The 12,181-nt window shown below is 40.9% G+C and overlaps 1 protein-coding gene across 2 annotated transcripts in view; it reads right to left on the bottom strand.

Annotated features, from left to right (window-relative positions):
• Positions 1-1,013: 1,013 nt before the first annotated feature.
• ABHD6 (abhydrolase domain containing 6, acylglycerol lipase) overlaps positions 1,014-12,181 on the bottom strand; it is a 45,423-nt gene continuing 34,255 nt past the window's right edge. For both annotated transcript variants that reach the window (XM_051979704.1, XM_051979696.1), the window contains 4 exons: positions 6,576-6,733; positions 4,675-4,729; positions 4,352-4,452; positions 1,014-2,371 (listed from right to left, as the gene is read on the bottom strand). In XM_051979704.1, the coding sequence (XP_051835664.1) occupies positions 2,195-2,371; positions 4,352-4,452; positions 4,675-4,729; positions 6,576-6,733 (491 nt within the window). In that variant the 3' untranslated portion in view covers positions 1,014-2,194. The remainder of the gene's footprint in view (positions 2,372-4,351; positions 4,453-4,674; positions 4,730-6,575; positions 6,734-12,181) is intronic.

Raw genomic sequence — 12,181 nt, 5'->3', positions numbered from 1 at the left:
AGTATGATTCAGCACCCTTGGAGGGTTGTTGGACCTGGAGAAAGGGAGATCCTTGGAAATGGAAGGCCCAGAACAGCTGGAAGTATGAAATTATAGATGAGCGCTGGTTCTAAAATCAAAAGGCCCCAGCGGCAAATTCTGTCCCTGATCCTTATTACTTGTGTGACTTTGAACACAGAGGTCTCCTAACCTCCAAGTTCCTATGGGGCTATGGGGCAGCGATGGGGGTGCTGACAAGGTGACTTCTAAGTCCATTCCAATTTGACCTTTGATCCTAAGGATCAGGGGCCACAATAACCACAAATGACCCTTGTCCTGAGCAAAGCTTGGGAAAGACTGAGCCAAGAGCTCTTCATGGAGCAACAGGCCGAGTGAAGGCCTTTCCATGGCTTCTGCCACTTCTCTCCCGTCCAGAGGGCAAAGAGCTGGGGCCGGAGTCCGAACCTCGGCTTGAATTCTGCCTCTTAATCCAGACGGGACCTGGCTTCCTCATCTGGATAACAAAGAGCTTCTGGCTATGGTCCGTCCTTCCTTCTCCATCTCAAACAGGATCAATGAGGGGGGAACTCTTCACTTGCAGAGAAATTGGATTTAAGTGAGACCAGGAGTCATCTCCAAAGGGGAGAATCAGGCCAGCCCTGGGTGATCAACAAAAGGAAGGCTGAGAGGGTGGGAGCACCTGGGGCAGACCGACCTCAGAGCAACATACGGAGGATGCCCTCCTGGGACACGGGGGTGAGCCTGGGGAAGGTGTGAGGGACCCAGAAGTAAGGTCCTACACAGATGGAGAGCCGGAAGGGCCCTGGGAGTCATCTGGATCAGACCCAGACTCCGGGTTCTCTCTCCACTATCTCATACAGCTTCCCCTCTGCCTCTGGGGCTTACGAGCCATACGACCAAGAGCCAGTCATTTTATCCCGCTGGGCCTTAAGTCAGCAGGGGACCAAGTGTTACCCTCCCACCATACCACAGAATTAGCATTTACAGATAAGAGAGGAGGCCCACAAGGAAGATTTTGACCAACGTATTCTTTACTCCAGACAGACCATTTCAGTCGGCTACAAATTACAAACAGGATACAAAATGAGACTTAGAAATCACCCAGCCTGGCCACCCAGCTGTTCTATAAATACACTCATTTCCCTCCCACCCCCCTTTAACAAACACGAGCTCACTGAGGAGTTTGAAAATAGAATCCCCTATGTAATCCTGATCGAGTTCTGATTCACTTGATCATTTCAGGAAAATCTTGCCGCTGTTACCCTCATCCTCAATCACCTGACTGTGTGGAGAATTCATAGAATTCAGTAATATAAATGCATTATTTACACCTAAGGATTTTCAGCAGCGTGGGTTAATAGAAAAGAAACAAGTCACTTGTTTGTGTAAAATGGAACCTTAATTTGATCATTCGCATCGTTACCTAGAGTATTATTGCTTAGTTTGTTGATTAGGCCCCAATTCTTTAAAAATGAGTGATTCCTAGGGACGTATCTGGCCACGGGATTTCATTACCCTGCAAATATCTGTTCTCAGCTGTTGACCCACGCCCACTGCCAAGACAAGTGCCCTGAGAGCTGATCCCGAGCTTCACACCTCTCCCCTCTCCCACCATTGTAAACATTTAAAACGAGACAGTCCTGGCGCTTCCGCTCATAAATGGCTCTCCTGTCTAAGTCTCCGGATATAATAAATAAGACACAAGCAGGAGTAAGTGCTTCACTGGGTGTCCAGAATTTGAGAATATCTTCTATCACAACAGGTTATCATGCAAGGCGAAAGATTCTAACAAATATTGTGACATCTCAGTCAGTAAGGAAGGTCTCTTGGGCTTGATATGGACTTGAAGGTTACGGTCCACTACGGGTCGGCTGGCACAAAACTGTCCCTGTGTTGTCAGCTGGATGAACGTAAAGACTTCTCTTGTCTTTTCCATGGCTCAATTTCTTTTATTCCACCTGATTTTCCACTTTATTAAAAAAAAAAAAATTAGATCCTCTCTGGTCCCTCATGGTCCCTTTTATCACAAAGCGCCATAGTGCTAATGATTTAGAAAGTGAACGTGATTCTGGTTTCCACAGGGACTTTGGCACTTCACCTGTGTGTTGGGTACAGGATCCCTGAGAAGCGAACAGAGCATCAGATTTCTGAAATTTGAGCAGATACTAGGGCAGGGCTGGATCCCAAAAGAAGCTCAGTCCTGCTTCTTGTTGTTGGCTGCGTTGTGCACGGAAGATAAGAACTCCACGATGAGCTTGGCTGCCTTTCGGGGCCGTTCCATCACCACCGAGTGGCCACAGTTCTCCAGAAGTTCCACCTGACAGTTGGAGATTCCCTTGGCCAACAAGTCAGCTCCAGACACATCCAGGACCTGAGCAACGAAAGAATTCGGGGTTATGTGGAGATCTCGTCCCACTGTCCCTAGTCTAAGAGTCACAAGACCTGTATTCAAGTCCTCCCTCTGGCAATCTTCCAGCTGCATTATTTTGGGTTCCAAACAACCTCCTCAGAATATAAATTATACAGAATATAAATGTTGATCTGCATTGACAGAAGGAGTTTCCTCCCCGGGGACCTCCTTTCACCAAAGAAATCACTCCTAGACCTAACTCCATTTCAATTGATAAATGATGGACAGAAGCAGCTATACCCAAAGAAAGAACACTGGGAAATGAATGTAAACTATTTGCATTTTTGTTTTTCTTCCTGGGTATTTTTACCTTCTGAATCCTGTGCAACAAGAAAACTGTTCGGTTCTGCACACATATATTGTATCTAGGATATACCACAACCTATTTAACACGTATAGGACTGCTTGCCATCTAGGGGAGGGGATGGAGGGAGGGAGGGGAAAAATCAGAACAGAAGCGAGTGCAAGGGATAATGTTGTAAAAAATTACCCTGGCATGGGTTCTGTCAATAAAAAGTTATTATAAAATTAAATTAAATTAAAAAAAAAGAAATCACTTCTAGGTCTAAATAATATGCTATTCAAAACATCAGATTGCCTCTTAAATGAGTACTTTCCTATATCAATGAAATCACAAAAACAAACAAAAAACCACTCAGAAAAGAACAAAGAGCAAAACTCCCATGACTGGAAGTTCTGAAATAAGATCCTAGATCTAGAGGTGGAAGGGACCACAGAGGTCATACAACTCTGAAGGCAAAAAAAACCCCACCCCCAACCCAAGATCCTTGATAGATCTCAGGACTAGAAGTGACTTCAAAGGTCTCCTAGAAGTGCCATCTCATTTGACAAGATTTGCCCAGTGTCCTCCAGATAATACCCATAAGGAGTAACATTTGAACTCAGGTCCTCCGCCTCTACAGTCAGCATTCTTTCCAGGTGCTAGAGAAATATAATCATTGAAATACATGATTTGTAGTCTCAGGAGAAGCGGCCCTAGGAAGAATGCAACATCAAGTGCCTGAGCCAAGAAAATTGGGGCAGAAAAACTCATTTTTATGGCTTAACATTAGAGAGAATAGAAAAATATGAGGCAGAGGTAATTAGAGAAATTTTGCACAATGTTCAGGACGAGACAGAGGATGGTCCTGTTGTGTCTGATGTGGAGGAAAGCAATCCCAATGAAGAAGGGGCTGGACTGGGACATAGGAGGAACAGTTGAAGGAACTGGCCTGGAGTTTGGCCTGGAGAAGAGAAGGTTTTGGGGGGTGGAGGAGAGGACATAAGAGTTGTCCTTACCAAGAAGGGTCATGATCCAAGAGAAGGCGTTCTCTCACAAATCATTTCTTCATAGATAATATTCAATGATTCAAAGCCCAATAAACTATCCCAAGATTGCTATGATTCTTGCCCATTTTTTCAAATTCTCTAACACTATAATCCTTCTACTCCTGATAATAAATGTGCCGGACCTAATAAATGGTATCACAGCACCCCAGGGTGCTATTTATTATCCCCATTTTACCGTTGAGGAAATTGAGAAGAAAAAAAAATGAAGGCACTTGCCCAAGCTCACCCAGCTAGGATGTGTCTGAGGGGAGATTTGAACTTATCTTCCTGGCTCCAGACTTCTTTTTCTACTGAGTCACCCAGCTTCCTTTACTTTGGCTGTACTTTGTGAATATCATAAATAAAAAATCCTTCAAGAAACTTCCAGGAAAAGCGAGAAAAGATGGGTGGATAGGGAGGGGGAGAACACCTCGTTTCCCACTCTCGATACAACAAGACCGGGAGACCATGCTGCTGCTGCCCCATGTTAAATAAAAATGAGGAATTATTTTTATAATAAATCACCACCCCACGCCTAAAGAATATTTCCCTCTGTGAAATTAATAGCAACGTTGTCAACCCGAGTCACCCATTAACACATAGGAGATGTACCTGATCTTGCTTCCCCCAGATGACCTGTGTTGGAACTTGGATCTTCTCCATGTTTTCTTGGAGTGAGTATCTTGACTTTTCATTTACGATTTCCAAAAACACTTCTCAGAAAAAGAAAAACAAGTTAACATGCTTTGGGATAATAAGACTTGTTTATTCTAGGAGATGTCACTGCAGCCTTACAAGGGTTTTTTTTTTGTTTTTTGTTTTTTTTTTATGCATAGTGATCCAACAAAAAGATTGCCAACTATTGTCAGACACTTAAAAAAAAAAAAAGCCAACAACCCATGACTTCCCATTTTAACGAGAGCAGTGTTACTTACGCTTTCGGTAGAAGTCATTGTGTGGAATGCGAACATCGACAAGGCCCTGTAGAAGCTAAAGTGAAAAATACATATATTTATTTATCTAAAAACAATGATTTTAATTTCTTCACTGATGTAGGTCTGAGGTGAAACTGAGTTGAGTAATAATAACAATAGGTAGCACTTATTATAACACTTGAAGATTTGCAAAATGCTTTATAAATATTTTCTTGTTATTTTTTATCCTTACAACACTGCTGGGTGGTAGGTGCTCTTATCATCCCCATTTTCCAGATGAGGAAACTGCCCTTTAAATCCCTTACTCCTCTGTGAGAAGTGGATTACATCATTCATCATGAGTCCTCTGCCATTAATCAGAATTCTAAAAGCTGTTTGCCTTTACACTGATGTCGCCACCATATCGCCTGATCTCCAGTTTCTCCTCCCTTCACTGTGTATCAGTTCATCTCAATCTTTTTACATTTTTCTGCAGCCATGCCGTGGCCATTTCTTACAGCACAAGAGCATTTCATCATACCCATGTACCATAACTGGTTCAGCCATTAATGAGGCGCCTCTCTCAGCTTACAATTCTTTGCCACATTGTCATCTTTTCAAAGATGCTTCTATGGGTGGATAATGGGCCTAAAGTCAGGGAGACCCCAAGTTCAAATCCAACCACAGACACTTACCACTCATGTGACCCTGGCAAATCATTTAGCTCTGTTTGCCTCAGTTTCCCCGTCAGTAAAAAGAACAGGGGAAGGAAGTGGCAGACCACCCAGTATCTTTGCTAAGAAAATCCCAAGTGGGATCACAGGGAGTCAGACAGACCTGAAATCTTCTAAAACAACACGATGCACTATAAAAATCATCGATAAAATAGTGATAAAAATGTCAACTGATACCAGGCTAAAAGCAGATCCCTCTTAGCCTGGTACCAATTAACATTCTAATGAAATTCAATTTTCTAACAAATTTTTATGTTTTTCCCCTAGATAACCAGTATTTAAAAAATAAATCTAACTCCCACAAGCTTCTCCCTTCATTGAGCAAACAAATCAGATTCCTCCCCAAAGCCCCAGAACTTTATAGTCTAGCATCACAAATGCCCACATTCAAATTTTTTAAAATGTTTTCAATTTTTAAATATTTCCTTCTGAAGTCAGGAGGACCTGAATTCAAATCCAGCCTCAGACACTTAAAACTTATTAGCTGTGTGACACTGAGCAAGTCACTTAACCCCAATTGTCTCACCAAAAAAAAAAAGTTTTAACTCAGGAAATTTTTTTTTTAAACTAAAAATCAAGCACCCGCCCCTCCAGGGGCTCTAGATACTTGGGCTGGCTGAGGCAGGACTTAAAAAAAGCATGGACATGCTAAAGAGACCAAGGTGGGCAGCTTAGAAATCTGTCCTCCAGCCGGTGAAGGGCTTACTTTGGGAGAAGGGAAGTGGGTTTCCTCACTGGAAAGCCTGGGCTATTGGGAGTGGACTAGAGGAGAAGGAGAAGGAAACCGAGGGACCAATCAGGAACAAAAGGTGACACCCCCTCCCCCCCATTTTATAGAGAAGGAAACCAAGGGACTAATCAGGAATCAAAGGTGACCCTCCCTCATTTTATGGAGAAGGAAACTGAGGGACCAATCAGGAGCCAAAAGTGACCTCCCCTCATTTTACAGAGAAGGAAACTGAGGGGCCAATCAAGAACCAAAGGTAATCCCCTCCCCTCATTTTACAGAGAAGGAAACTGAGGGGCCAATCAAGAACCAAAGGTAATCCCCTCCCCTCATTTTACAGAGAAGGAAACTGAGGGACTAATCAGGAGCCAAAGGTGACCCCCAGAGGTGAGGTCTGAGCCCAGCTTCCCTAAGCGAGGCTGCGATTCCAGGACAGAAGCGCCCCTCTCCCAAACATTCACCTGGTGTGGGACTTTGAAGCGGACGTAGGAGCAGAGCTTCAGCATGTTGGCCATTTCTTCTGGGGTCGACGGGATTAAGGGGATCTTCTCCACAGCGGACATTTCATGCAGCACCTTGAGTTTCTGCACAAAAGCGTTCTCAGTGGTGATGTGGAGGCCTGTGAATGACAAGCCAAAAGGGGTAGGTGAGCCCGGAGGCCCGGAGGCTTGGAGCCCCACAGGCCCAGAGGCTTGGAGGCTTAGAGACCCAGAGGCCCGGAGATCAGAGGCCCAGGTCCTGCTGTTCCCTGCATCACCTCCTGGCAAACCGTCAGCCCACTCCAGGACACTGGAACACGCTCAACTTCTGTAAGCCAGTCCGCACTTCTGGGCTTGGTCTGAATTTTGTCTTATTTTTATTCATCTAATCTTTCCTTTCACCCTTTCACCCCATTACTTCCCTACCCACTCACTACCCAACATGGCACCGTCCCTTGTGACGGAGTCCGAAAAAGACAGAGACAAAGCAGATCGGTAAGAACAACCAGCCCGAGGCCCGAAGTGCTCTGAGCCGCCAGCCCCCCAGCTCCACAGTGGAGGGAACCCCCCCAAACTTGCTGCCCAAGTCCACAATGGCCCAGTCATTCAATGTCAAAACTTGGCCAACACAAGAAGCCTCTGGGCCACGGGCACTGGGGGAGTCCTGCCGGCGTGTGGGACTGAGCAAGGGGGAGACGGCCCCAAACGGCCCTGCCCTCAAGGAGCTTACACTCCAGCAGGAGACAACATGAACTGTGGGGGGGCCTCAGGGTAAGTCTCAGAAGAAGGTCCGGGGGGCCCTCCTGGGAAAGCCCGGCTGTGGAAGCCGGTTCCGCTGGGGGAGTCTCGTCCTGTGGCCCCCATTTAAAGAAGCAGTGAAATCTATTGAATAAGGAACTGGAGTGCAGAGTCAAAGGGTCTGGGTTCAAATCTTAGCTCTTCACTAGTTAAGGCAGCTGGGTGGTGCAGTATATGAGCATGGGGTCCGGAGCCAGGAAGACCTGAACCCAAGGCCAGCCTCAGGTAGCTGTGAGCCACGGGCTGCTCGATCCCCAGCCATCCCGGCTGACATCACCCATGAAGGAAACCACCGTCCTCGCTGCGCCAACAGGAAGCAGATATTACCACACACTTGGCTCCTGACCCACCAAGAAGTCTGCCCGCCCCACCCCGCTAATGCCGCCTGCTTCCTACCCCTGCTCCAGCTTGAGTTACCGAGAAAATCACTTGGGCTCCTCCCATCTTCTCAAGAAACTTTGTCCACATGAGAGAGAGACAGAGACACAGACACAGAGAAACAGAAGGAGATGGAGAGAAACACAGAGACAGAGAGAGAAAGAAATAGAGACAGAGACATAGAAAAAGAGCTAGAGACACAGAGACAAAGAGAAAGAGAGAGAGAGAGACAGAGATGGAGACAGAGACACAGACACAGAGAAACAGATGGAGACAGAGAGAAACACAGAGACAGAGAAAGAGAGAAACAGAGATGGAGACAGAGAGAGAAAGGAGAGAAACTGACAGAGAAAGGCACAGAGACAGAGCCATAGAAAAAGATAAAGACAGACAGAGAGAGAAGAGCTGTTTCTGAACTTCCCACTTTTTCTTTCCTTCAGGGGAAACAGGCTTTGACCAGTGACAAATGGCTCTTTTCCCTGATCATTTTTTTATTGGATCTTTAATTTTATAATTTTATATTTTTATTTATATATTTATTATATTATTATTCATTTATTATAAAATTATAATTTTATAAACATCAGAAAAGCCCAGTGAGGAAATAATCCTTACCACTGCAGCCCCAGTTCAGTGTTAAAGAGCTGGCTGGGGGCAATGAGAAGGGAATTAATTTGCCACAGTCATCCCAATAATCTGCATCCAATGCAGGCCTTGAGATCGGCCTTCTATCTACTACACTGTGCTGAATGAATGAAAGTAAAACATCTAAGTGTACGGAGGAGGAAGAGGAAGAGGAAAAGGAGGAGAAAGAGTAGGAAGAAGATAAAGAATGATAGTTATTCTAAGAGATGGAAACAAGCAAATGGCAGAAAAGTAGATGAATTGGAGGCCATTGCAAAACATGGAGAGAGATCCACTGGTAAGGAGCCAAGAGGCAGATGGAAATGAAGATATTGCCCTTGCCCCAAGATTTGTCCAGCATAATATTCAGTCACTTTTCCTATTAGTGCTATGAATCTCTTGTAGATTCCAATTGAGAATGAAAGGATCTTTGAGAGAGAAAGAAAGTGGCACTCATGTAAAAATAAAATATAAAGGATCAATAATTTAACAGAAGTACAAATCCTTATCCTTGTAACAATTTCCCTAAAATCAGAAGGGATCAAAAGAGAAATTAATGATGTTAGAAGACAACAAGAATTAAAATTCTTAAAGAACTTAAGGAATGAAAAAGTAGAGCAAAATGTAAGATGCCTCATATGAAAAATAACTAAGGAGATTAAGGACACATAACTCAAGAATCATAACTGAAATCCATGACCAAAAAGAGAGATAAATATCTTATTTCAAGAAATCATTAAAGAAAATAAAGAAAACCAGAGATAGATAGAAAGTATTATGAAATACAAAGTGGGTTAATTTTGATTCATTAAATTAAAAAGATTTTACATAAACAAAACCAAGATTAGAAGAATCTTTATAGCAAGTGTTTCTGATAAAGGCCCCATTTCTCAAATATCTAGAGAACCGAATCAAATTTATAAGAATACAAGTCATTCTCCAAATGATAAATGGTGAAAGGATAGGAATGGGCAGTTTTCAGATGAAGAAATTAAAGCTATTTACCAGAGTCAAAAAAAATTAGTTCTAAATCACCATTGATTTTTTTAAAAATTCAAATTAAAAAAACTCTAAAGTACTACCTCACATCTATCAGATTGACTTTACTGATAGAAAAGGAAAATGACAAGTGTTGAAGATGTGGGAAAATGGGAACCCTAATTCATTGTCGGTGGAGTTGTGAACTGATCCAACCATCCTGAAGACCACTTTGAAACTGTGATCCAAAGTTTATAAAACTGTATATCTTTTGATCCAGCAATACCATTGCTAGGTCTGTATCCCAAAGAAAAAGGGAAAAGGACCCACATGTATAATAATATTTATAACAGTTTTTTTTTTGTGGTAGCAAAGAATTGGAAATTCAGGGAATGCCCATTGGGGAATGGCTGAATAAGTTATGGTATGTAAATGGAATGAAATACTATTGTGGTATAAGAAATGATGCGCAGAGAGATTTAAGAATAACTTGGAAAGCCTTGTGTGAATTGGAACGAAGTGAAATGAGTAGAACAAGGAGAACCGTACAAAGTTACAACAAGACTGTGTGATGATCAGCTAAGATGGATTTGGGTCTTCTCAGCAATACAACGATCCAAAACAATTCCAAAAGACTCATGATAGGAAATGCTATTCACATCCAGAGAAAGAACCATGGTGTCTAAATGTAGATCAGAGCAGATTAGTTTTACTTGGGGGAGTTTTTTTCTCATGCTTTTTTCCTTTTTTTTCTTCCACTTAGTTTATTTATTTTGAATACACATTGATTTATGAATCATGTTGGAAAAGAAAAATCAGAGCAAAAAGGGTTTTTTTTTTCCTTTTTCTGATTCTTCTTTCACAACCTGACTAATGTGAAAATATGATTAATATGATTAAAGTACATCTATTACCTATATCAGATTGCTTGCTGTACTGGGAGAGGAAAAATTTGGAACCGAAACTATTATAAAAGTGAATCTTGAAAACTATCTTTACATGTAAATGAAAAAAAATACTATGGGGGGGAGGGAAATCAACAGTTTTCATTCTAATGGAGGGGTGTTAAAAGAATCTTTCAGAATCCTAATGTCACAAAGAATCATAGAGATTATCAATTGAGACAGAAAACTGATAATTAGATTCTGTAGTAGAAAAAGAAAGGGAAAAGGCAAGGAAGGCTACCCTAGGAAAAATGGAGAACAAAGATTGGAGAATTTGCTAGTAAACATAATAATGTTGCCCAAGTAGAACTATATACAAACATGGAAGAAATAGGAGAACAGGCCATCGTTTTACACTCACTTTCATTTCAACTGGTCAAAAGAGAGTACACACATACACACACACACACACACACACAGACAGTTTGTTGCAGCAAGATATTAAAATCAAAAAGAATTCAAATAATGAAAAGAAAAGGAGAAAATGGAGTATAAAAAGCAGAGTAAATTCAGAGAGGGATAAATTAAAAATAAAGCAAACCCAAACTTGGAGAAGAGATAATTAAGAGAAGGTTAAATGATCATTTAAAAAAAAAAAAAAGGTTGACAATATAAAATGAACCAAAAGTGAGGAGAATAAAAAAGAAAAAATGCATTTAGAGAATAGGATGGAGGAAAATACATGTTGCATAAATAATTAAAAGTCATAACTGTGAATGAGATAAATTCAACTACAAAATGGAAGAAGTTAGCAGAATGGATTAGTAAGGGAAATCCAATTAAGATGTTGTTTACAAAAACATATAAAAACCCAAAGACTCAAAGTTAAAATAAGAGACTAGAGCAAACTGCAAAAAATCAGGGGTAGTAATTATTATTTCAGAGAAGACAACAGCAAAAATAGACTTAATTTAAGGAGATAAAGGCTTATTTAAAAGAGATTTTACTGAAAGTCACAGACAAATGAATTTATTTCAATGAATATATATATGTAAAAGTAGCAAAATTTTAAAATACTCAAATGAAAATTTAATTACAAGCAATATTAAATGGTAATATGCATATCTGTACATGTATAACCTATATCAAATTGTTTGTCTTCTCAATGAGGGAAGGGTAGGAAAGAAAGGGAGGGAATTTGGAACTCAAAACTTTAAAAAATGAATGCTAAAAATTATTTTTACATGTAAATGGAAAAATAAATTTAAAAAAAAGTAAAGAGTAAAACTATCATACTTGGGGGCAGGAGACTCAATTTGCTTCTATCAGCCCTACAGAAATCTGACCCAAAATAAATACAAAAGATGTTAAAACCAAGTAGAGTCCAAATGGATATATGATCTATTGTGCAAACATAAATATATGATCAAACATATATTATTATTAACAAATTAGAGAAACAAGGGGAATTACCTATCTGTTCCATGGATAGGAGAAAAGTTCATAATCTGAGAAGGGATAGAGAAAGAGGAACACAGAAGGTAAAACAGATAATTGTGATTCCATGAAATTTAGAAGCTTTTGTACAAATATCTAATAAAGTTAAGATGAAATAACTGGGCAAATTTTTTTCTGATAAAGACTTCTTTTCCAAGATATATAAGGAACTACTTTAAATTTTTAATAGCCATTGATAATTCATAAAGTTAGGAAGATATAATTCATAATATATGTTCATAAAGACTGACCAGTTCTGAAGAGGAAAAACCCAAATTACATCCATATTTTTTATAAAAAGAATCAACTCATTACTGATTATAGAGAAGTGTAAATTAAGACAACTCTGAAGTTCTACCTTATACTCTCAGATAGGCAGAGATAGCAGAAAAAGAGGAGTGGGACTATGGGAAGTCTGAGGAACTATGG

This window comes from Antechinus flavipes, chromosome 1 (assembly GCF_016432865.1).
Source record: "Antechinus flavipes isolate AdamAnt ecotype Samford, QLD, Australia chromosome 1, AdamAnt_v2, whole genome shotgun sequence".
In the NCBI taxonomy this organism is placed as follows: domain Eukaryota; kingdom Metazoa; phylum Chordata; class Mammalia; order Dasyuromorphia; family Dasyuridae; genus Antechinus; species Antechinus flavipes.
Note: the sequence above shows the minus strand (reverse complement) of the source record. Positions and strands in the feature narration are given on the sequence as shown.